The sequence below is a fragment of the Alexandromys fortis genome, unplaced genomic scaffold (genome assembly GCF_014885135.2).
Source record: "Alexandromys fortis isolate MF-2015 unplaced genomic scaffold, M_Fortis_MF-2015_v1.1 scaffold_11, whole genome shotgun sequence".
NCBI lineage: Eukaryota > Metazoa > Chordata > Mammalia > Rodentia > Cricetidae > Alexandromys > Alexandromys fortis.
The window spans coordinates 20,729,360-20,755,899 of record NW_026067912.1 but is presented as its reverse complement, the minus strand read 5'-3'; the positions used below and the strand labels follow the sequence as shown (position 1 = coordinate 20,755,899).

Here is a 26,540-nt window from a genome sequence, read left to right as displayed (position 1 = left end):
TTTTTCTTTTCAACATAGTTTTAAAATTATGAGACCTAAGTAAACAACACACGATGTAAAAACCATAACCAGTCAAGACGAAGTCATTCTTTGCCTTTGTTTATCCTGTGTCTGTGACTCAGGGGTTGCTTTTCATACTGTGTGCGTGACTAATAGATAGGTAAAACTCATCTAACCCTTAGGGAAATCAGGTTGTTGTTTGGGCAGCTGTGACTTGGTTAGGACCTTGTCTGTAGATAATTCTCATGAACCTAGAGTTCTTCTTTTTTAATTATTTAAAAACTGNACTATTGTTGGAAGGCTCTTTAAAAATGATTGGTTGGGACCCCACACACATATACGCACACTGGTGTTGAGGACCAAACCCCAGAATCTGAGCTCACTGAGCAGTTCTGTCACCCCAGAGTCTTTGTCTTTAAAATAACCTTTTCATAGCTGTAGAAATCCCATATTCTGAGGACAGCTTTCAGCCTAGGAGTTACTGCTTGTAAGTAATAAACTGCCATCTGTGCCTAAATTGATTGCATGTGTTGACTCAATTTTTGGAAGAATAATCTTAGTCATACTTGCTACAAGGGTGTCGTGTTCTCCAAGGAAAATGTCACTTTGGGAATTTTGCACAGAGTTTCTCAAAGTAGTACAAAACAAACTGTGTAGCAAAGTAATATAGAAGTTTCTTTGGTGAGGGGCTTGACTTTCTCAATGTAAGGGCTCGAGTAGGGTTTCTGAGTGATGTTTGTTTCGACCCTCAAGATTCTATTTCAGGAGTGCTTTGAAGTTAACACATTAAACTTGTGTTAATTAATATGCAAACTGCATCATCTCTGGTGTGCATTCCCACAGGAAGATATCAAGGGCTGTCTGGAGCTTGTAATTGATGGTGAGAAACTCTTAGGTATTAAAATATAGTCTTTATTTCATATTGTATTTGAAAAACATATAAAGCTAAGGGCTGGGGGGTGTAGCTCAGTTGCTAGGGTGCTCATCTAGCATGCACAAAGTCCTGGGTTTGATCCCCAGCATCCCATCAAACTGGGAGCAATAGCTGCTTTTAGGAAGGGGGATTAGATATTCAAAGCCATCCATGGCAAGTTCAAGGCTAGCCTGGGATATATGAGAGTCTATCTAAAAAAATCTATGTATATATTTACATATACATATATTTCCATATATATGGAAGTACTTTTTTATATTTAATACACATCATGTAAATGAATCTTGTCTACAAAATTGTGAAAATGTTACTAACTGGTACCTACTTTCTAAGCTGATAAAGAGAGAGTGAAGTTTAGGGTGAGATTATTTGATGTTGTATTTCAGAAAAACTAAGAAGAACCACCAGGAAATGATTAGAGTTAAATATTTGGATTGTCTGAAAACACTAAAGTTGACCACCACTGGCACCGTTCAGAGGAAACTAGTCAGAGAGGGATGCTCTAAACAAGGCCTGGCAGTCATAGCTGTACTACTGTCCCAGAGATTTTTGTTTTGTTTTTTTCCCCTTTGGATTCTTTTATTCTCAAGATTATGATGCAGTTACACCACTTTTTCCTTCTCTTTCCAAACTCTCCAAGATACCCCTCTTTGCTGCCTTTCAAGGTCATGGCCTCTTTTTTCATTAATTGTTGTTATATGCATATCAATACATATAATTATATACATACATTCCTAAATATAACTTGCTTAATCTGAATAATCTTGCTGGCATGTTTGTTTTCAGGGCTGGCGGTTTGGGATTAAATAGCCAGCTGGTGTGCTCTTCTCTGGGGAAGATTGTTTCTCCCACCCTTGGTATTCCTTAGTTGCATGTAGTTCTTTGTGTTGGGTTGAGGTCTCACAGTTCCCTGCCCCCAGGTCCATGTTAGCATGTCTGTTGTTGAACTTGTTCAGCTTGTGTTTAGGCAGTTATGCTGATGAGACTTTACAGGGTAACTTCTGATGATCCTAGGAGACCCGCTGACACAGCAAACTCATGATCCCGACTCCTACAGTCGCTCTGCCTCTCTTCCACAATGTTCCTTGAGCCTTAGCTTCAGGGTTGCTTTGTAGGCATATCCACTGAGTCTACACCCTACGATTCTGCAGTTTGATTGGCTGTGGTTTTCTGTAATGGTGTCTGTTGCAAAGAGACATTTTGCTGGTGAGGGGTGATGCTTGCATTTACCTGTGGCCCAGCACATTCTGTTTCAGGAAAAACCATCTGGACATTGCTCGCAAGCAGCCCTGCTTTCCAGCCTGTTCCAGGCTCTAGCTGTCAATGCACAGAGACTTGCTGACCATTGCGAAGGAGGCTTTGGCACCAGCCCCAGCTTTCTGTGAGGCAGCTGGCTCTGGAACTGAGCTGCCTGGGCCTTACTTTTGCAGTTCCCACCATGCCCCGCCTCTTACCACCCTCCTGACTTGCTTGTCTCAGTTGTCTTTTGCCTATTGCACAAGGTCTCGGGATTTGTGGTTGATTTATCTCCATGTTTCCCAATTGCTACTCCAGTCAAACTCCCTCCATCCTAACATGGTCTCTTACTTCTACTGTCCAAATCTTGGACTGTGTATTGGAAACAGTACTTGTTTTTGTGTCTTTATAGCAGTCTGCCTATGGCTTAGGTATATTACTATTACAAAACAGTGCTTCTATAAAATGGTTGGCAGAGCTAGCTATCTTGGTGAGGGAAGTAGAAAAGGGGAGAGGGAAGAAAACCCAATCAGGCCCCAGAGCAGATGCTCTCCATACAGAAGCGCATTTCCATGACACAGCTCTCTGTGAGGCGATTGGTACCATCTAGGTAGGGCTTGAGTCGACAGTGCGGGAGGGTTTATGACAAGTTCATGCCTTCCCTGCCATAATGTGCTGCTCCCTCAACAATATGTAATATATGAAAATGCCACATCTGTATTTTTCTATACGTATGATACAATGGTGGTAATTGAAATTTAGTCCCAAAGGAACTGAGAAATTTTGGCAGTGATGTATGAAAGCCAACACAATTTTTGTTTGAATATGAAGACATTTAAAATATGGTAAGTAGGAGCTCTGCCAAAGAATAATTAGCCCCACAATCCCACAATTACAATAATTATTTTTTGAGACAGGAGATCACTATTATGTAGCCCTGGCTGTTGTGGAAGTCACTCTGTAGACCAGGCTGGCCTGTTCCTCACAGAGATTTACCAACCTCTGCCTCCTGAGTACTGGGATTCAGAGTGTGTCACCAGGTCTGGTTCAAGTCTATTTATTTTTCTTTTTTCTTTCTTTTCTTTTTTTTTTTTTTGGATTTTTTGAGACAGGGTTTCTCCGTAGCTTTTTGGTTCCTGTCCTGGAACTAGCTCTTGTAGACCAGGCTGGCCTCAAACTCACAGAGATCCGCCTGCCTCTGCCTCCTGGGATTAAAGGTGTGTGCCACCACCGCCCAGCAAGTCTATTTATTTTTCAGTTGTGCTGGTTGCTCTTCACAACCCCCTTTTCCATCCTGGCTGAAGTCAATGGGTCTCCTGCACAAGCTTTTCCAGTAGTCCCTGACTTGTTCTCCTGGTTACTGTCTTAGCCTTCTGAGAGAATCCTCAAACTGCAAGTCATCGAACACCTGTACAGGGCCAGCTAAAGGTTTCTCGCTTCACTGTCCATGGTATCTCAGAGTCCCTTCCTCCTAGCTGAAGACAGAGCAGTCATAGCTGACAACAAACACGCAAGGCTGTGTTCTAAAACAATATTGCTCACAAAGCAAACTGTGGTGGGATTTTGGTGCATTAGCTGTGGTTGCTAGAGGTCTCTGCTCCCTGCTTACAAATGGTTCCTCTGACTTACAAATGGCTCTTGTCAGGTTATTGCTTAAAGCTAATTAGTTGCTTCAAGTTGCTCAGGAGAATGATACTCCTTGTTCCTGCTTCTCCTGATCCCTTTGTTTTTTTTTTTTTTTTTTTTTTGCTCTGTTCACACAAATTCTGTTGACTTGTTTCCGGCATAGCCTGCTGGCCTTCTTTTTGGCATAGCCTGCTGGCCTTATTTTCTTCAGATCCTTGAAAGTTCTGCCATTATGTTTGAAGTGGGCTGTTTTTCCTCTCCTGAAAAACTTAACTCCTACACAACTGTCTGTTCTCAGCTGAAATGCCACTGCACTGTCTGAAGGAAACTTCCCCTGTCCCTCCATGCTGACTTAGGTGCTTCTGCTATATCCATAAACCTTTGTAACTTTTACTTCCATTATGTTCTAGACAATGTTAGGCCAATATGACATAAGCTGGGGTCATCTGAGAGGAGGGAGTCTCAATTGAGAAAATGCCTCCATAAGATCAGGCTGTAGGCAAGCCTATTGGGCATTTTTTAAAACTGGTGATTGATGAGGAAGGGCTCAGCCCATGGTGGATGATGAGGTACTGGGCTGGTATTGCTGGGTTCTATAAGAAAGCAGGCACAATGGGCCATAGAGAGCAAGCCAATAAGCAGCACCCCTTTGTGGCCTCTGCATCAGCTCCTGCCTCCAGGTTCCTGTGAGTTACTGTCCTGACTTCCTTTGATGATGAATTGAGATGTGGAAACATAAGCTGAGTAAACTCTTTCCTCCTCCCTAACTTTCTTTTTAATCATCTTGGCATTTTGTCATAGAAACCCTAGCTAGGACACATTGTATCAGGAGTGGGGTATTTCTGTGACAGATCTGAACATGTTGCTGTGGAGAGGACTGTGGAAAAACTCTGGAACTTTGTGAAAGGAAACTTACCAAGTGTTCAATGCTTAGTAACCTCTTCTGTAGGAGCTTGGAGGTTAAGAATGCTGAAGGCAATGCAGAAGATGCAGCCTCGCTTGTGAATTCTGTGGCTCTGGTTAGCTGGCTCAGAAGAATCAGCTGTCATTAACGAGATTCCAGAACTACTGAAGTGAACCTTTCCTTTTCTGGGACACTTTATGCTGCTTGGCTGGAGCTGAGAAATTAGTGGTGATTAAGAAGAGACCAGCATCACTGAGATGAAATCTGGGAAACTTTTTTTGAGACTCAGCACACAGAAGCTGTGTTCCAGAGGTAGTCAAGGTTGTACCTCATGCCAACAGCCAAACTTGGAAGTATAAAAGTCACTTAGGCGGTACTGGTTTTGAAGGTATGAAGGGGTCATGAGGATTGGCACTATGAGAAGCCAGGAAACAGCATTGGTGAGGGTACAGCTCACTGGCAATTGAAGGTTCAGAACTGAAGGGATCATGCAGAGTAATTGAGGCTTAGTACCATGAAGAGAGCCTATGAGAAGCCGTTGGTGAAAGTATAGCAAAGTTGCAGCAGAAAATCCTCATATGTTTGGAGATGCCAGTACTGTGGGATGGTAACCAAGAACAGCAGCCGTAGTGGGGTGGGTACCAGCTGGAGCCTAGAAGACAGCTGTGTGCTGCAGAGGGCAGAGCTGGAGAAGCGACCCAAGAAGAATTGCAGATGAACACAAGTGGATCCCAGACATTGAACGTTGGGTTATTTACATCTTTGGAGTTTGGTTTTGCTTTGATTTGGTTGTGACTATGCCCTGATTCTTTCCTTTTGAAGTAAGAGACAACTTGACAAATTTTTAATTTATTTTGAAGAGGCCCATAGTTGAGAGATTTTGGATTTTAAAAGAGATTGGCAATTTTAAAGAGACTGAACTTTTGATGTGTTTGAATTTGTAAAAACTGGAAATTTTAAAGAAATTTATATTTTTAATGTGCGATTTTGGGGATGATTGAGAAAAGAAAGGTTGTGGCTTAACAGTGATTTAAGTGTGTGTCAAACTGACAAGGGGCCAGTTGTTCCGGAACACACCAAAAATGATTGATATGAGAGAAACATTTTTAAATTGGAGAATCACAGTGAAAATAGAGACACAGCGTTCAACTGTAGCTATAGAGGACACAATGATTTCACAAGAAAAACAGGCTGAACCACACACAATTGTTTACGTTTGACTACTTGCGACACGCATACAATATCATGCCGTTTGTTTCAGCTCTAGATATTGGGGACTCTATATTTTCAGTGCTTTTTTTCCCCCAGTACCTGAATGCTTGATGGGGTAGGAAACACAGCACCCATGGAGCACATGTTGCCCTGAATTCTGATTTTAAATTTTATTTGTTATTATTGTGTGTGAGTAAGCATGCTTGATTTGTGTGTGTCGGGGGGCATGCATGTTATGTGTGCTGTGTCTTGATAGCCCTGAATGCTGAATTTAATAACCTCTTGATAGCTGTGAACTACTGGAAGTAAGAAAGAGAGACTCTACCCGTCAAGAGGCTGTGCATAGGAAGAGTAGCTGCAGGCACACCTGATATCTAGGGATGTGTTAGCCAGATCTTTGGAGCTGGTTGGTCACGGTTGTTGGGAGACTATTGCTGCACATCCATGATAGAGTCCGTGAGATGAAAGAAGTATGGCTTTGCACATAACAGCTTTCTGAGAGAACACAAATGTCAGGATCTTTCAATCTTTCAGGCTTCAAAAAAAAAAAAGCAAGAAAAGAAAAAAGTGGGATAAAGGAAGGACAAGCAAAATGCTTTGGGACAGATCTGAGGAGGAAGAGTTCACTGTGTAAAACCTGGAATTCTTGTGCTACACTACACATTGGTAAAACCTCTTTGCATTGCATCATTAAAATAGAGTAAATAAGAAACAGCTGGGTTCTGAAAAACTCTGGCCCAATCATACATGGTAATGTTATTCTCAAAATGTAGTTTTACAATGAAATTGACCATATGTCTAGGGGTATTTCAACAGTCTAAAGGCACTTCAGTGACCTAAAGAAAACCCGCTTTAAACATGAAAATGCATATTGGTATAGAACGCTCAAATGCTAGATCCAGTCATGATGCTTGCAATTATGGGCACCTGTGTTCACAGGGTCTTGGAGAGGGGGTCTGGCTGAGCATCCTTCCTCTTTGGCTTCCAACTAACCATGGGTAGATGAAGGCTTGGGCTGGGAACAAAGCAGGGTCTCTTAGGAAAGCCAATTCTTTTGAGGTTCATCTGTAGCCGGTTGGGTAAATTCCAGCTGGAGAACAGACAAACAGAAGAACGTGTCAAGTACCAAGGAAGCAGGTAGGAGAGGGGACTGACTATCTGAGAGCAGGATGTGGGATGGAGGGAGAATTCAAAGAAGAGATTTTTTTTTCCTGAAGGAGCTAACACTTGAGCAGGATGAGTAAGAGATTCTGCACCAGGTAGGGGGATGAGGCATCTAGGCAGAGGCCACGGAGAGCACGCGTGTGGAGGTGAGCAGAGCTCTAAATAATTTTCCGTGGCTTGAGGATGAGGCGTGGATCAGGGAGTGGTAGACGAGAGCCAGGTGTTGGAAATCGGCACAGGCTACATACCAATGGATGAGTTCGAGAGAAAGGATTCAGACTTCTGAGGGAGAAGCTCTGTGGGGAAACGATAACTTAGGAGGACATAGTCTGCTTCGTGTTTGAAAAATAAAATCTCTCTGATGCCTGGGGGAGAGGAGTCGGCTGGTGGCTTCTGGAGGCAGAAGCCCAGAAGAATGTTTTATAAACTACCGAGAGATAATGAGGTAGTGAATGGAAAGAGAACAGATCTGAGACACATTGGTGAAGTTTGCAGATGAGATCTACTGTGTGGTGTTGTTTGTAATCCAGGGCTTCTCCCAGATACAAGTGGATGGCATCAGAAGGATGCTTTAGTCTAGGCAATCCATAGGGTTATGTGAAAGTACACAAAAGTCCCCGAAGAAAGAATCGGGAGCCACCTGGGCAGCATCTAACCTTTATCTGAAGGACATTTATGCGGAATGAGTTTTCACCTCCATTCATTTCAAACATCTGTCTGTTGTCTCAAGACTGAGATACTTAGGATGAGCAGAACAAAGCAACCCCTGTCTGCATGCCTACAGTGTCTGGAGGGAGACAAATGATGACTTTAAAGGCACAGCGTCAAGCATGATGGGTGTTATAAGTGATGAAAATGATAAAATGATAAAAATGGATTGAGAAAGAGAAGACAGTTCTAATGGGATATAAGGCTTACCCTGGCTTCAGGGCTAGCAAGTGCTGTAAAGGTTAATGCCAGTCACTGTACTGGGGCTACCCATGGAAACACCCTAGGATTTCTTGGAAACCATAGGTGGAAGAATTCACAGAATTGCAAGACACATGAGCCCCAGGGTCAAAAGGGCAGGTAACGAGCCCTAGCGCAAGACCAGTCCCTTTAACGCTGAGTAGCCCACACAAAGGTGGGTCTGATGCCCAGGGCCTTCCGACTGGAACGTGTGCTGGCGTGTTAAGAGCGTTGTTTTCACAAGTGTCTGATTTACATTCAGCAAGAGAATTAAAGCTCCGGAGACTCTGGCTCCTACGATTCTGCTTGAGAAAAGGAACAGTGAGAAACCAGTCGTGCGCCAAGCACACTGAAGACGATCTCGGATAAGCAGGCTTCTTCATGCTAGAAAAGCAACAGGCCCTGTTGGTGATACCAACACCAGCACCAGCATAACAATAACAACACAAAATCCGGTTGCCTGGTAATTCCCCAAAGGTGGCTTGCATTTGGGCCAGCTTTAAATCCCGGTAAGGCAGCACAGGGAACCCATGCAAGAAAAATTGATCAGGGAGAAGAGACGGAGAAAAGGGAAACCAGTTGAGGGGTTGCGAGGAGAGGCAGCCAGACTATTGTTGTTTATTGTTCTGATTTATAAGTCTGCAGAAGTTTCATTTCCTTGTGAAATCGTAAGAAATAAATTATTCACAGGAGAGCCATCTGGGCTCCCTGGTGCCAGTTTTCCACTTCAAAGGAGCAGTGTTGTTGTGGCAGCGGAGTGAGTGGTGGAGCAACTTTCAGAATAGGACTTGTGTCACTTTAAAGGTTTTCTTCAGCTTCAAACAGGTCACATGTCTCACTGTGGTGGGGGATCATGTGTGATTTTGACACTGAGAAAAAACCCCAGGGAAACAAATAATCAAAGAAGGTCATGAGTGCTGCTGACGTATGTGATGTAGTTATATGACACATCCCTCTGTAGGAAGACAGTGGAGATGAAATTCAACCAGAAATCCATTGGCGGGGACGCCAGCATCCTAGAGGAAAGCTCCCCGGTGAGACAAGAGACTAAAAACACTTCTTTCAGGAATCACATCAACGGATACAGTCAGAACAAATCTTAAAATACCCAGTCTTAATAACAGTCATATAAAGAAAGTGTTACCTCTGAGGAAGGGACATCCTGAGTAGGGGACTTGCCAGCTACAAGGCACATTCTGAGAGAGGCAAGAGGGGAAGACTCAAGTATTGAACATTTCCCTGGCTTTGACCCGTGTATGAGGGCTTAGAGGTGTCCTCGGGTCAACTCATATTCAGATGAAAGGACATAGGCCATGTACTTGTTTGTGAAGATGACTTTGCCGCTGTTTTGAATTTTTAGATTTTATCCCCTTGAATCAAAGATAATCTTTGCGCAACGCACTGTTCAGTCATAGTGCTTCTCTTCAGCTTTCTTCCATTTAGGTTTTTTTTTTTTAAAAAGATTTATTTATTTATTATGTATACAACATTCTGCCTGCATGTATGCACACACGCCAGATCTCATTACAGATGGTTGTGAGCCACCATATGGGTGCTGGGAATTGAACTCAGGACCTCTGGAAGAGCAGCTGGTGCCCTTAACCACTGAGCCATCTCTCCAGCCCTCCATTGAGGTTTTTATCTACTGAAAACAGGCATGCCCCTTTGTTTTCTGCTTTTCCTCTCTGCGCACCCTTTCCAAAGTCTCACCATGCCCGTTGTGCTGTGAAGCCTTACACCAAAACACTTGTGGCGTTCCTTGGCTAGTGATGCGTCACGAGGTTGCAGCAAGAATGGTGCCTTTGACACATTCATCATCACAGAGAATCACTCGAGCATTTGTTTGTTTGTTTGTTTTCTGCTTCCTTTTAAAATTTGGAGGCAGGGTCTTACCGTGTAACCCATGTTGGGCTTGAACTGGACTTGCATCGTTGCTGTTTCTATATGTTGGGATTAAAGGTTAGAACACCTAGCAACTCTATCTCTTTTAATCATCTAAAATTCTAATCAGTCCAGGCCGAGTCCCCTTTACAGCACAGATGATGCTCTACTGTACAAAGTAGATGGCTTACACAGGTTCATCTGCAACAGAGATGAACCAGACGTCAGCTTCAGAAGCTCTTTCTGCAACTGCTGAACCTCTTTCAGGTGACGGTTCTTGGGGTGCTAGCCTGATTTGCAGGATTCTGGGAAATGATACAGATTGCATGTTTCAGAGCCATGAACAGGAGAAACGTCTGACAATTTAGGTACTTTGAGTCTATCTGCCTGATGGGATCTGTTTCTTGTGCCCTTTCAACAGTTCCCAGTCCCCAACCATCCCTAGCATCAGTGCTGGGAGAATTCCAAGCAGTGGTCTGGAAAGCTCTGCCTCTGCCTTATTTCTCAAAGTTGGAAACATTTGTCTTGAAGGGTCTCCCTCTGCAGTATGTGCATTCTTCCCAGAAGCTGGCTCGTTAGTGCTGGAATGTTCCCTAGAGGTTTGGAGATGCTGGAGCGAGTATTTCTTTTTCCATGTATAGCATCAGCAAATGTTAACAGGATGGAAACTGTCTAATGTCCTACTCTTAATAATAGCAATACTATGAACTGTTGATTTATATTTCCCAGGATGCCCCTGGATAGAAAACATTCCAAGGCCAAGAACATCCTGAGGGAAGGAAAGGTGGGGAGGCTTAGGTACTAAAATGTCTCTCTGTCTCTACCTAGATTGTTGTATAGTGAGTTTGAGGCCAGTCTAGACTTCATAAGAGACTGTATCAGCTGTCCCCTCCCTCTGAAAAAAAAAAAAAAAACAAGGAAAGTGAAGTTAGCACAATAGAATCCTAGCTCCCCCCACTGGCACAAAGCTGTGAATTTGAAAATTAAAATACAATATAATTTTCATTTTTTATTTGCTTAATTTTTCTTTTAAAGAGAGAAAACACCAGATGCCATTTAAGAAATGAGTTGGATGGTTTTTATTAACAAATTATGAGCTTCTATATGGAAGAATGCATGACAAAAGAAAAATATGTTTAGAGAAAACAGAAGACTTATGACAATTGGAAATATAATGTGTTTATTATACATGAGATTTCATGAAACATTAGCAAAGGTAGGCCAGACAGATGGCTGACACTGGGGTGACTGAGGCAGGTAGGTTTAAGTTTGAGACCCACTATGGCTACAAAGTGAATTCCTGGCCAATTGAGTTTCTGGAATAAGACTCTGTCTCATGAGAATAAAAACATAAAGTTATAATATTTCCCAGGAGTTCTGGGTTTAAGGCCCGCCCGAGTTAGTCACATGGTGAGGTTGAGCCTGAAGTACAGAGTAAGACATCCATGTCTCAAGACACAACGCCCTATCAAACCCAAGAACTAAGTTCATTTTTTTTTTTGTGAGCTCAGATCTTATGGAATCCTGATACTACCACAAGTAACGTCACGGATACAGAGGAAGTTAGTCTCCCAGCATATCCTAGGGTCCTTGAGTTCCTCGCCTGTAAACTGTAGGTGAGGTAGTTCCTAACCATGAGGCGTGTGTGCGTGCGTGCCTCTGTGCGTGTATGTATGTATACACATGTATAGTGTGTTTGTGTGTGTGTGTGTGTGTGTGTGCGCATGTGACTGTGCTCAGTAAGTGACTGAGCACACAGGGGATCCTTGGAATAGTCCCTGACACAGTGAGTGCTTTGTACTCTTAACTATTAGGACGACACCAAATCCTAGGCTCTAGGTTCTAGATGATCGTCTGCTTTGAACACGATCGGCCCGTTTGCAAGGACACAATGGCACTTTCACCATCTGACTTTCACCATCAATTTAAAGAAGGGAGAGATGAGGCAGAGCCTAAGGGACACTTTGAGGCTGACGTGTCTGTGAGTGTGCGCTAGTGTGGCCATCTTCTGAATGTCAGACATAGAAACGTCCATGCGGAAAGATGTAGAATCAGTAGAAGGCGCTGAGTGTGATGACCTTGATGGTCTTTCTACTGGCCTGCTGGAGACAGGAGAGATGCACGTGAAGTACGTGTGAAGACAGCGAGGTGTTTGCTGAGTGGTGCAGGCGGAACAGGCGTCCGCAGAAGGCAGCAGTGTTTCCCGTTTTCAGGGTTCTGAGATGACCAGATAGGTGAAGAGCTACATGCTTTCTGTTTGTTCTTTTGGCTTGTAGAACTTCCTTGACCATTTGTATCTCTTGATTATCTTCCCAGGTGAGAAATTCTTATCTCATGCTGAACTTGAATTGTACTTATTTTTATTTCCCGAACAGTTAAAAGCACGTAGACAATCTGAGAACCTTCGTCCAGTAACTGATGAAAGCAGAGCCAGAGATCCACAGTCAAGCACTGGACCAAGCTCCAGGAGTCCAGTTGAAGAGAGGGATGTGGGATTCTATGAGCAAGGGGAGGGGGGGGTCAAGATCATGACAGGGGAACCCACAGACATAGCTGACCTGGGCTTGTGGGAGGTCACGGATTTGGGGACATATGACTGACCACTAGGAAGCCTGCATGGGACCAATGTAGGCCCTCTGCATGTGGGGGACAGTTGTGTAGCTTGGTCTGTTCATGGGGCTCCAAGCAGTGGAATCAGGACCTGTCCCTGGCACTTGATCTGACTTTTGGGAACTTGTCAGGAACCTGTTCTCCATGTTGGCTTGCTTTGCCCAGCCTTGATGCAGGGGAGGAGTTTGATCCTACCTCAACTTGGTCCTGCCATGCTTTGTTGATGCCCACGGGAGGTTTGCCCCTTTCTGAACCTAGGTAAGAAGGTGTGTGTGTGTTGGGGGGCAGATTGGAGGCCTGGAAGGGAACAGGAGGAGAGGAGTGAGGGGAAACTGAGGTCAGGAAAAGAACACACAAAATAAATAAAAAGAAAGTTAAAAAAAGGAAATCTGAAATGGAAACTTGATATGTCCATTTGATGATTTTTATTATTAAGCATTAACTAGAAAATTTTTTGCTTTGTTCATAAAGAGATACTTTCCATGCGGCTGTGGAGATGCCTCAGTTAGGAAAATACTTGCTGTACAGGCATGGGGACCTGACTTCAGTCTCCAGCATTCACACAAAAAGCTGGGTGTGGTGGCCCATGCCTGTAATTCAAACTCTGAGAAAGCAGAAATGGGAGAAAAGCTGGGGTTTGCAGCCTAGTTAGTCTTGGTGAATCTGTACTTCTCAGGTTCAGTGAGAGACCCTCTGTCAAATAAGGTGGAGAGTGATAAAGGCACCTGTTCATGTCTGTATGCTACACACATAGACACAGATGCACACACATACAGACACACACACACACAGACACACATACGTAGACACACACACGCAGGCACACACATGCAGACACACACACATGCAGACACAGACACACACACACAGTCACACATAGACACAATATATACACACACACCAAGCAAATACACATACACAAATAAATACTTTAAAGGTGGCATGCAGGAGGCTCGCCCCTGGATACAAGCCTGTGCTCCATAGGGAGACCCTATAAAAAGACAAAGGGAAGAAACATTTCAAAAAGAATTTTTAGACATCACATATTAATCATCATTTGATTCAGAATCTTAAGTATCTTAAAAATCTGTGACTTTTTAAAGCAAATATCATTTTTTTGTTACCACTTTAGGTCTGTAGATAATATTGATTTGGGGGGCACATAAAATAGCAAACAACAAATTTAATTAGTAATTGTAGTTGTTAATTTCTTTATTGAAGTGGTTATGTTTCAATTAGCAAAACATTTCACTATCCTCTACTTTTGTTTGTGAATGTACTTTAGTCTTTAGTACTTTAGATTCTTACAGGAAGGGACAGATAAAATACTTGTGGAAACTAGTAAGTGTTCAGTATCTGGAATCTGAAGCCTCTGTTTAGGTCATTGTGAATCTGTTTAGTTATATACTTGACCTTGTTTGAGATTTCCTTCTCATTGTACTACTTATTTTTCTTTGGGAAATCAATTTTCTAAATTTTCTCTTGTCTTGGTCTTTGAGGAAATAAAGCAGACGATACCTATCTTCTCCCACTGAGTGGGAGATAAAATTGGAATTGCTATGATCAGTAAAACTCTTGAAAGCCGTTCAGTGAGAGAATGGAGCAAATATGATGATCAATCTCCCGTAAGGAACCACAGCTACTTATAACTTATTCACGAGTGCATTAAAAATGTAATGCCATGCATAATTTTTTAATGTATGTTTAAAATTTAAACATTGAATTGAAAGCCAAGGAGAGCAGTGTAGTCTCTTAACTGAACAGTTCAGGGGCACTGCACTGCGGGCATTTCAGTAAATGCCCTTGGCTGGGTGGATGCTCAAGTTGGTTGGAATAGTCAAGAATAAGAACAGATGCTTGACTTTTTAGGTTTTGTGCTTTTCTCTTTCCCTGTCTGCCTTCTTTCTACCTCCCTCCTTTTCTTAAACCTCTCTTGCTCCTTGTTCTGCTCTGCTCTGAAATTTGGAGCTTCAGATAACCTTTTATACTCAATGGTAAGAGCCCTGGCTCCCCTGAGAGATCATTTTTTTTCTGTTTGGTTTTGAGTATGGCATTTTATGTAACCCTGGCTGGCCTTGAACTTGGTTTGTAGAAGAGGGTAAACTTGAGCTGCCCATCCTCTTGCCTCCACCCCTAGGGTTCTGGGTTCAGGTTTGTGCCACCGAATACTGGGCCCCTGGGACCTCACTAGGCCTGCAGCTCGCAGGCAGTGGTATATTGCTCACCCAATATTTTGTTCATCTTTACAGTAAGAGATGGCATGGGGAGTTTCCTGTCTGCTTGAGATCAGAAAACAAGCATGAATAATCTATGCTTGTGGATATTCCTAGGCGGCCATGATGACTTTTTCTTCATTCTGCCTTGTAAACATCTAGAATAGATTCCTTAAAAATGTAATATTTCCAAATAATATAACTTTGGGGGAGCACATACAAGGGAAAAGAATTCGTACTTTTGTTGAAATCAAAATTTCTGAACAGTAAACATGATCTTCCTCAGCCTTCAAGCCAGTAATTTTTGGATACTGAAATTCCCACTTGTCAGCTGCCACCTTGGAATCCCTCATCCCTACATATTTCAGACGTCAATTCCCATCTGTTCCTTCTCAACCCTGGCAGCAATTGTGATCACCTATAGACTCTTTAGAGTGCTGGAGCTCAGACCTTCTCAAGGACAGTCTTTGCGAGTGGAGCTGGGAAATCTGTGTGTGTAACAATGTGTATAGTCAAGACTACTATCAGCACAGTTTTAACTTTGAACTTTGCACAGGTTTGAAAGGGGATGTTTTGTGTGGAATCACCTGCCCTGTGGGGATTGCCCAAGAAGAGGTGGTCAATAGACCCAGCTTTCCCAGGGGTTACTCATTACCAACAATTGTGAACCAGAGAACTCCATTTGACCCTTCCCACCCTTGAAGTCATGGTCTCCTTATGAAATCCGGGATGGCCTTATTTGTAATCCTCTTGCCCAACCTCCCACGTGCTGGCATCATAGGCATGTAGCTTCATACTCAGAGGCTCTTTACTGGTTTAAACAAATGTATTATATTGCCTACTGTTTCTGGAACCATTGTGACATTTAACACAGTTTCTAAGTTATATTGTTGAAAATGTAACATCCTGAAAACACTCTGTTATCTTCATTCTGAGAGAAAAAGCAAAACATTTCTGAGGATCATTTGAGGAGCAGTTCAGACAAGCTTTTACATGTTGATTTCCGTGGTTAATCCTACTTCCTCTTTATCAGGTTATCAGCAAATGGAATGCTTTGTTCTGGTTCATCCCGGTCTGCCGGGACTGATTCCCTCCCACACAGGTGCTGATGATGTCAGTTTTACTCATCCCCTGTCTGTACCCTTTTCGGTAGATGAGCTGTTCATTCATGGGCACGAAGAGAGGCGATGAGTGGAAATGCACTAGTGATTTTCCATTGCATCTTAGAACCCCGTCTTAAGTCACTACACTGACCTATATAGCCTTCTCATTGTTCTGGAAAACTAGCAAATCTATCAACGTTTATGGACAGTGGTTTGTAAAGGACAATATTGAAGCTTAACTACCAATAGTTAAGCAAACAAAGGATTTAGAACCCACTTGTATAGACTTTAAAAGGTCTTTTAGTCCAAACTCCAAAGAACGTTTCCTAGAGACCTTTCTGTCTCTGTGGGAATTAGTCACTTCCCAGCATCTCCTCTGCCTTCCAGTGGCTCTAACTGAAAAGAAGTTTGTTCTTCCGCTGCTGCGCTAACTGCTGTCTCTGAACCTCCTAGTTACCGATTCTAGCTTTGCCTCTGGGCTTCTGCAGAAAGAACCAATTCTTTGCTACATAACGACTTTTAAAAGCACAAATTACCTTCAATCTTTAGAAACTGGGTAGTGCCACCCAAAATTCTCAACTCAAGCCAGAAAGTAAATCCTCATGAAATGATTTTCCTGAGTAGATGTATAAAGTCACACACGGACACACACACACACACATGCACACCCCCGACTCTGTCACACACATTCACACATACAGTCTCACATGCATACACACACACACCCCATGTCTGTAAAGACCCAAATCACATTCACAGACATGGTTTACTCACATGTCTCTCCTACACACTTTTTAAAAAACTTATTTATTTTTAACTTATCTGAAAGTTAAGAAATTATTTTATCTTTAATTGTGTGTGTGTGTGTGTGTGTGTATGTGTGCTTGTGTGATTATGGGTATCCACACAGTCAAGGAGAGGGGATTGTATTCCCTGGAGCTGGAGTTACAGTCCATTGTGACGTTGTGAGCCATCTGACTTGGGTGCTGGGAACCAAACTTAACCTTTGGAGCACTTTTGCCATACTCTTAGTCCTGTGTTTTTTAATCTTTCTTTTGTTTGTGTATTTTAAAATCATGCCTTATACAAGAAGACACAGAGGAAGAGAGAGAATAATGTGCGAGGAGTAGAAGGAAGGGAGAGAGAAAGGAGAGAGAGGGAGAGCAAGCGAGGGAGGATCCGGACCTCACAGGAGTTGAGCCTAGTATGGTCTGGAGTTCCACATAAATAGGAATGACAATCTCCCTTGTTATTAGTGTGACTGCTGAGTTTATATGAGATCCTACTGGAAAGCCTACTCCCGCCTCTGTGTATCCTGATCGAATGTTAAATCAGTTTTTGTTCTCACAAAGCGCTCAATAAACATCCATTGGACGGAAACAAAGGAAGCACATGTTTAGTGCCAGTGTCTCCTACTCTTCTTAAAATCATTTTTATTTGATAAATTCATACATGTCTGCCTTGCTCCCCTCTCCCATTGTTCTTAGACACCCTCCCAACACCTTCCAATCTTTATGCCTTCTCCGCTTTTTTTTTTTTTAAATTTTAGTCCACTGAGTCTAATTAATGCTACCTACTAGAATATTGACTGCTCTCATTGGCTTCCACTTGTGTAGGTAACCATAGCTACAATGAGTTCATGGGTAAAATGGCAATGCAGCCCTGTTTTGTCTAGAAGAGAATATTTTATACTATTCCTCCTATCCTCTTGCCTTGGGGATAGGGCTGAATACAGACGTCTCATTTAGGGGTGGAAGCGTGCACACAATACCAGCGGTCAATGTTGGGGCTGACGGTTAAGCATGTGCCAGCGCACCACTGTGTGTGGACGTGTAATGAGTCTCCGTGTCGTCTGGGAAGATGCCAAATGATTTCCCTTGAGAAGACTGAGCTCAGTTCTGTTAATATCTGATGTTTGAAACACTGAGTTTATTTTATGAACTTTTGAAGAAGAAGGGACCATCTGCTGGTTTGGTCAGCCCCTCCTTCATCAATGAGGATGTAACTAGAAGGGTTTAGATGTTATATGTAAGAGAGTTATAAAGAAATGTTAACGTCTAATACATAATTAACATTTCCTTTCTTTTTTTTTCTCTTTTTCCTCCTCCTCCTCCTCTTCCTCCACCCCCCCCCCCATTCTTTTTTGGTTTTTCAAGACAGGGTTTCTTTGTGTGACACTGATTGTCCTGGAACTCACTCTGTAGACCAGGCTGCCCTTAGACTCAAAGATTCGCCACCATGCCCAGTTTATAGTTAACATTTTCAAAGACCATCTTGGGGCTGGAGAGATGGCTCAGTGGTTAGTAGGGAATACTCATTTTCGGAGGACCTGGGTTCTTTTCCCCACACTCTCATTGGGCAGCTCAGAACAATAGATAACTCCAGTTCCAGGGGATCCAATGTCTCTTCTAGACTTCAAGGGCACTTGCACACATATGGTCACCCCCACCACATGGCACAAAACCCTTCATGTACACATAATTGAAAATATCAACCAAATCTTTAAAGAAACAATCTATATCTGATAAAAATAATTGTGCGATGTATTCTAGTTTCACTGGCCATAAAAATCAGATTAATTAAGGCTTCTTAAAAGACTTTGAGTGAATTGATTTGCTCTTTTCAATGTGGTTTTAAATGATGTAAGAAGCAAAGGGGGACTATTATGCTCCCTAGGTCTCTTATTTTTTTGCATTTTTGACTTTTTAAAAATTTATTTTCCTTTTTTTATTTTCATCATTTATTGTATAGAAGATGAATCTATTTTTATGAGTAAATTAATTTTTTGCATTGTTTATCTGACCCTTGGAATTTTGAATTTCCTTCAGAAATATGCTCAGTATTAAATTTTTTTTTTTTTTAAAACTAAAAGCGTGCTAAACCACCAGCCAATTAATGACATCTTTACTGATGTTCTAGTAAACTCACTCACAGGGGTTTTGCTCCTGCTAGGGTGATTAGAGCCGCAACAGTGTAGGTCATCAGATAAATGGAGGTGATTGCAGCCCTCATGTGCTTACAGCAGACTCAGCACTGGGGAGAAGCTCACTGAGTAGAGGGCCCATCTGTTCCGCAGGTGCCCCACTACCTGCCAGCCATTTGTGAGCCCCACCAGCTTAACGACTGAGTTGCTTTCATGGCCTTTGTCCAGTCCTCAAAGTCATTGTTTTATTTTAGTGCCCTTGACAAGTGGCATTTTGTGTATGGACTTGTGCTATTCAGCAGTGTATTTAGAGAAATACTGGGAGTATCTACTTTGAAGTTATCACCAGTTCTGAGAGAAACATGCGAGTGGCTTAAATACACCCATGTACACGTGCATATGTGCACATGTACACAGTCCAAACTCCATAGGCTAGCATTCTGTATTTGCATACCCAATCGACTCTATTAAAATCTTATATTTAAATTTTATTATTACTTATGATTATTATTGTTTTTTTGGACATAAGTCTTCTCTGTGTAACCCTGGCTGTCCCTGAATTCTGCTTGCCCCTGCCCCCCCCCCACCTCCTGAGTGCTGGGATTAAAGGTGTACAACAACACCACCCTGAAATTTTTTTTAAATTTATTTTATCGTCTTCACTTATGTGTACACATATGTGTCTCTGTGTGTATATGCCATGTTCTTATATATGTCCATGGAGGTCAGAGGTCCAGTCCCCTGGAGCAAGGTGCTGGGAACTGAACTCTGGTCCTCTGAACCACTGAGCCATCTCTCTTCTCTCAAATATGTTTTAAAACTTCACATGCACTGAACATGTGCAGACTTTTTCTGGTCCCTGTCCCCTAGGCGGCACTCCACAGACAGAGATTTGCGTGGTAACTGCTCTGTGTTGCACATCCCGTGTGGTCCGGGTGATGTAAAGGATGGAACAGAAAGCGGGCAGGGTGCATATAAATACTCTGAGTTATACGTGAGGGCCTTAAGTTTCCCCGATTTCGCTCTTTTTGGAGTGTTCTACAGCCAACCTCCCTCTGTGACTGTGTGGTGAGTGTACAGAGATGCATTTTTAATAAAATGTTGGTGGACAAATAGATTCATCCCGGTGAGTGTTTCATCTGTTCGGGCTGACTCAGGGGAGGATTCGATTACCATAACTCAAGCTTGTCTTCCCTTTAACCTCTATTTTTCCTAAGCAAAGAGAGTGCATCGGTGTAGAATTTCACAATTTGCTTCCCACTTGTACATTCGGTGTCTCATTTTCATAGGAATGTTCCCTGTGCTGTGGCTCTTCAAGCTCTCTAACTGCCGCCCTGCGCAATGCTTAGTTAGCCTGTCTGGCATTTCTGAGAGGGCTGAATTAACCATCCTAATCTTCCCTTCCTTCCTTCCTTCCTTCCTTCCTTCCTTCCTTCCTTCCTTCCTTCCCTCCCTCCCTCCTTTTTTCCGTTCCTTTCTTTCTTCCTCCCTTCTGTCATTTTTTTGTATGAAATATAGTAGGTAATAATATCTTCTTAGTTGTCCATGACCTTAAAATTTTTTTAGATAAAATTTTATTCATTTCCTGTATATGTATGTGGAGGATTGAACTTGGATCCTGATGGTTGACAGCAAGCCCCTTTTCCAGATGAGCCATCTCGTTGGCCCCTATTGACTCTTTTAGGCTAGCCTCTTGGGCTTCTGCTTTAAGATCTTGCTGATCATGTCACAGTGTGCCGTCTACCTCTGAAAGCATTGCTAGCTTGCGTCCTGCTTCAAACGCATGTACGTGCTAAGCCTAATGGGTGTGCTTCTCAGCTGTAAAATATTAGCATTTTCCTTTCTGGCAATAAAACTTTCCTTAAATTGTGTCTTTTGATATATTTATTTCAAGCAATACTGATATACAGCTCAGCAAATAAAGATAATAAGGATAGACTTAAAATCCTTTGCTGCTCTGGTTTGGGATTTATGAGGTCGTTCTGCCTTTACCAAAACTGGGGTTCTTGCCAGGTGTGGTAGCATCTGCCTGTTACAATTCAGGGAGGAGGCATGTGGGGACATCTCGGGCTACTTAGCAAGACTATCTAAAACAAACAAACAAAACCCCCAAACCCAAAGATCCTATTTTTAAAATTGAGGAATTGCTCTTTTCTTGTGCTAATGAGAACGCAAATCCAACCAAGCAGATTCGCTCTTCTGTGCTAGAGATGACATGAATAACTAGGTCCAATCATATTACACAGGGCTCTCGAGATGACTGCCTGTTATTAACCGTCCTCCTGATGGAAAGAACTTGTGAAGAAACTGCAATTCTGAGAAGTTAAAAGCCAAACCAAGCCAACAACAACAGCAAAAATAAAAGCAAAGGAAGCCTGTGTGGAAACTGATGGAACAGGAAAGGAGGGCTTTCTGAGACCGTCCCCCCCCCCCCGCCCCCGCCCGGTGTTATCTGTCTGCGCTTGTGCTAATCTTCAGTTGCCAAAGGTGGAGCTCGGGATTTGTTACGTAAAGATGAGAATGAACTCGATAGTGAGCGAGGAAAAGCAGATGATTAGAAGACGCCTATTCCCGAGTGTTAGGCGAATGGAGCTTCCTGGTGCCCTTTGCTCCTGTTGCTGGGAGAGAGCGAAGCGAGCCCTGGTGACTGTGTGTGCGTCACCAATCACATCCGCTAGCCCTGACGCACCTGGTAGCTTCAGCCCTGGAGAACTGGGCACCTAGGACACACTGTAAACAGGAAGGACAAACGCCACCACCTGTCCTCACCGCGGAAGAGAAAAGCCCCGTTGAAAGCTTCACTGCCCTGAAGACACTCCGGCACTGAGCCGACCATCCGTTCCCACCCCAGGGCCTTCAGCTGAATCTCTATTTTGGGATTAAGGGTTCGGAGGACCAGTTTCTTCTTAGCCTCCACAACAAAAGTAGGGATTAGGGAGCTCTTGCCTGGCAAGGTTCTGTGGTGACCATGGAGATTAATCTCTTCCTTGGGAAATCAGCTGCTTGCAACACTGCTGTCTCCACTCCCACCAAGAGGAATTTCCGTTCCAGTTTGGAGATGTTGGATACGGCAGCCAGACCTGGAGGCTTCTAGATACTCGGCACGGGATACAGGCGCAATCACGCCTGAAGCTCCCGTCAGTTTCTCACTTACTCTCTTGACTGTGTGGGAAGACGGGACATTTAACCTACCACTTACTCAAGATGTCCCTGGCTTACCATTTGTTACGCTCTTTTCATATTATAGGCTCTGGACCCAGTATGGCTGGCAGACTAACAAGCTACCGTGGATATTATTTCACCGCTAGTAGACCTCGCAGATTTAGTGTGGGAGAGGAGAGAATCGCATCCCAGTGATTTATGCATAATTTTAAATCGAGGTATTAATCATGCCAGGGCATTTCTATTGATGTTAGTTGATGGCTGTGAAGACAAAGCAGTGTGCACGTGTGTTAAACTGAGTATTCTAGCACGGTGGCCGTAGGCAGTATGACTGGAAGAGAAAAGACGACGTCCAAGGGATTGATGATGTCCAAGGGTCAAAGCGAGGTCACGTAGAGAATTTTGGTATGGTCATGAGAAGAAAATGGGTAGTATTTGGTGGGATTTTATGAGAATTGTAATCTTAAAAGATAACTTGGGTCCAGCAAGATGGCACAGCAGGAAAAGGATTTGCTTCACAAACTTGGTGACCTGAGTTCAGTCCCTGGTCCCATGTAAAGGTGGAAGGAGAGAACTGATCCTATGTTGTCATCCTCTGAGATCCATGCATTTGCCGTGGCCCCCACACATCATACACACAGAGGCATATGTACAACAATGATAGCAGAAAATTATTTCTTAACAAAAAGGTTCACTGTGGCTTTAGGTGGGACCAGAGCTGGGAAGAAGCCAAAGAGCTGGGAAGAGTAGTGTGGCTTAGAACCTTGAAGCAGGGTCATGGTCTATCCAGCATTCTGTCAACATTGCTTCACCTCAGACATAGTTCATGCATACAGCCGTGTCCTCAAACCCTACAGTACTTGAATTTAGGAAGTTTTTATTGGCTTCAGGGTCCCCTGTAATCTCTCCTACAAAGGAATTTATATGCTATCCGACGTATGTTGCACATAAGCATCGTGGCTGCTCGCCAACACTCAAGTCATGTCAGCTCGCTGGGAGGAACTCAGCTTCTCATATTCTGGTGCTAGTGCTGTGTGGAGGTCCAGTTGTCTCTGTGGTCAGGGCTGACTTTCCTTTGCTTGTGCTGTGTCTTCAACATTGCGCCTGCCTCGTCTTGTGCTCACCCAAAACTCAGTTTTTACCTTCTCACAAGTGTGATAGATGCTTTGGAGGAGAGTTGCTGGGAGAGGAGTCTCCTGCACAGCTGAAAGCCAGAGGCCTTTGTGAAAGTTTTTGACAGAGAAATTAGAAGTTGCAAGCAAGTGTGGAACAGGGAACAGAACGGCGACCCCCACGGCAGAACCGAAGAGAACATGCTGAGTACCAAAGCATTTGTGTTCAAGTGCAAACTGCCCAGCTGAAGCAGATGGGGCCAATTTGGCTAAGTGATGTAAATTTCATATTTTCCCTTTAAGTAATTAAAAACGGAAACTCAGAGAATTAATTTAACACATTCAGTGCAGTCATCGTTTCTTTGAGATGTGGGACGAGCTCACACCTCCCCGTGATGTGAAGCTTCAGGCCACGCTAGGGTGAGGACCAGGGTTCCTCCCACAGTCTTCTCACACAGCTGTGTGGATGGCTTCGCATCCTTTCCTCTTTCTCCATCCTCTCCCTCCCCTTTCATCACTTGCCAGTTTTTCATCTCAATTCCATTTCTCCTCTCCTCTCTCTTTCCACCCTCTCTCCTCTCTGTACCATCTTGTCTCTATTATCTCATCTCTCCGTCCATTCTCCACCTTCTTTCTCCTCTCTTTTCTGACCTGGTTTCCATTCTTTCACCTCTCCTTTCGTCCGTCTTGCTCTCTCTGCTCCCATCTCTTCCCCTCTCCTCTCTCTCCATTCTCTTATCTCATTTCTTTTGGTTCCTTCTCATGCATCAGTTTCTTCTGTGCCCCAACCAGATGTTACATACAGTAAGGGAAAGTGTCTAGTGCAGATGTTACACACTGGAAAGAACGTAGCAAGTGCACGCTTTTCACAGAAAGAAAAGAGGTGTGATTTAAGGCCAGAAGCAAAGGGAACATCTCCCCTCTTTCTTCCTCCCTCCATGCCCCTAGACCAGTCCCTAGCAGGTAGTTTAGTTATAGACTCTTCCTCAAAGGAAAACAAAATGAGTTGCATATAAATAGCACTGACCCATTTCCTACCTGATCCTTAGATTAAGATTAGCATAAACCCAGGGGTAGACCAGACAAGGACACAGAAGAGTAGGCTTGCACGGTAAGGAGTCCCTGCGGTCAGATGGCTTCAAATCTTAGCCAAAGATTATTTGATTAATACGTATGAGAGAAAGAGAGTGAGGGAGAGACACACACAGAGACAGAGAATTGAAATGTCTCTTTTAATATCCAGAGGAGTGGTCCTCATGGTTTTATAGGTGGGAATATTTTTTTCCACTGCAGAAATTGAGGCAGATGATGTAGTTTATGGGCGATCACTTGGTCACCATGCTCTGCAGTGTCCTGACTCCTCCCAGCATGCAACCAAGGACAGCAGAAATGGCCAACTGCGTTCCATTTCAAAGTCTACGTTCTTTCTTTGGGCTTCATCTGTGACATCATGATAGTAGAAATCTCTATCTCCCACATTATTCTGGGTAATTAATTATAAGGAACAAATTAGGTTTGTCTAACAAAGTATCTCAGTGTGACAAGATAATGTCACACTAACAATAATACTGGTAGGGATAACGATAACAAGCTCACAGCAGTTCCTATTTTCGGTACAGGGCTAGGCTTTTGCAGTCATTATTTCTTATCTTCTCTGTGAGGTACACTCTATTTTCTCTGTTTTTAAATGGGGAAGCAGAGAAAAGGAGAGCGGAATGACTTGCAGAAGGTCAGCCAGTATGAACTGGTACCAAGATTTGATCCCACACAGTCTGTCTCCCTTTCATCTTTACAACTCAGGGGAAAGAGAGAGTATAAACCTTTAACTAGTGCAGAAGGCCAGGATTTGAATTCTGGGCTCATGGGCTGTACTGTCTTCATCAGGTTTAAGTAGTGTGGATTTTGGTCCATCCATCTGTAAATAGGAGATGGGTAACAATATCTTTAAGATGTTTGCTGAGGATTGTGTAAGAAAACAAAGCCTTCTAGGGCACAGAGTACCTTATTGGTATGAGTACGTGGGCCTGGTTGGACTTCCATCACACGTACCTTATTGGTATGAGTACGTGGGCCTGGTTGGACTTCCATCACATAAGACTACAAAGGTGGCTTAGGCAACAGAGATCACTCCCTCCCCGGGTTTTGGAAGCTAGAAACCTAAGGTCAAGGTGTGGCAGAATTGATTTGTAGTTGAGACTCTTCTCCTGGTATACAGGCAGAAACCTCCTTACTGTGTCCTCACAGGGTCTTCCCTCAGGGAGGAGAGAGAGTTTTGCAACCTTATGCTCCTGTAAGGACAACAGATCTAACTCAGGAAGAATCTTGGGACTTTATTGACCCTTAATTGCTTCCTTGATGACTGTGTTTTCTAATGCAGTCACACCAGGTGTCAAGTCTTCACACCCAAAACATGTGTGGACACAGTTTTGTAGGAGGTAGTCAGTAGGGAGAGGGACTGGAAGGATGGAGCCATAGGATGTTTGGTTAGCTCTAACATGCTGGGTGGAGTTCTTAGACTCCCTTTCTAGAGGGTTAATCATGATAAATTAATAGATACATAATATATATTTTGGGTGGCCATCTTAGCTTCTTTTATATTCGTGTGGTAAAGTTCATGGCCAAAAGCACCTTGGGTGTGTGTGTGGGGGGGGAAGTGGGGGTTATTTGGCTGACACTTCATCATTCAACAGTCCACTATCAACAGGGCAGATACTCAAGGCTGGACTATGGAGACAGCAGCTAAGCAGAGGCCATGGAGATGCGCTGTATATTAACTTGAGCACCATGGCTTGCTCAGCCTCTTTTCTTGTACCTCTGAGGACCAACATCCCAGGGTGGCTCAATAGTGAGCTGGTCCCTCCCACATCCATCTTTAATCAGGGAAGAGTCCTGCAGATTTGCCTATTGGCCAATGCTATGGAAGCCATTTCTCCATTGAGAGTCCCTCCTCACAGACATGCCTATGTTTGTGTCAGGTTGATAAAAGTCAGCCAGCACAGCACGTGTGTCATCTGCCTTCTCTCTGTGGACACTGAAAATATCTTTTACCGTCTATTTTTTCAGGCGAACCTGAATTTAAGTACATTGGGAACATGCACGGCAATGAGGCGGTTGGGCGGGAGCTGCTCATTTTCTTGGCCCAGTACCTGTGTAACGAGTACCAGAAGGGGAACGAAACCATCGTCAATCTGATCCACAGTACCCGAATTCATATCATGCCCTCCTTGAACCCCGATGGCTTTGAGAAGGCCGCATCCCAGGTGAGAGCCAGGCAGGGTCAATGTGACCTGCCGTCTTCATCCTTCTGATATATTAGTACGCATGTACTTGTCTATCCACAGCTTTGTGTGGAGCTTAAGCATCACAGAGAGCCAGAGAGACAGTCCCATTTGCTGCTAAGAAAAGGTTATTGCTGTAAAGGATGCTTTTCTTCGGCAGAAGCTTTGCTGAAGAATTTTGTAAATAAGTTAATACATTAATAATCTTTTGCTGGACTGTGAAATAAATAACAT

The 26,540-nt window shown here is 43.3% G+C and overlaps 1 protein-coding gene across 1 annotated transcript in view; it reads left to right on the top strand.

Annotated features, from left to right (window-relative positions):
• Cpe (carboxypeptidase E) overlaps positions 1-26,540 on the top strand; it is a 92,704-nt gene that overhangs the window by 40,840 nt on the left and 25,324 nt on the right. Inside the window, exon 2 of the mRNA XM_050138692.1 lies at positions 26,092-26,288. Within this exon, the coding sequence (XP_049994649.1) occupies positions 26,092-26,288 (197 nt within the window). The remainder of the gene's footprint in view (positions 1-26,091; positions 26,289-26,540) is intronic.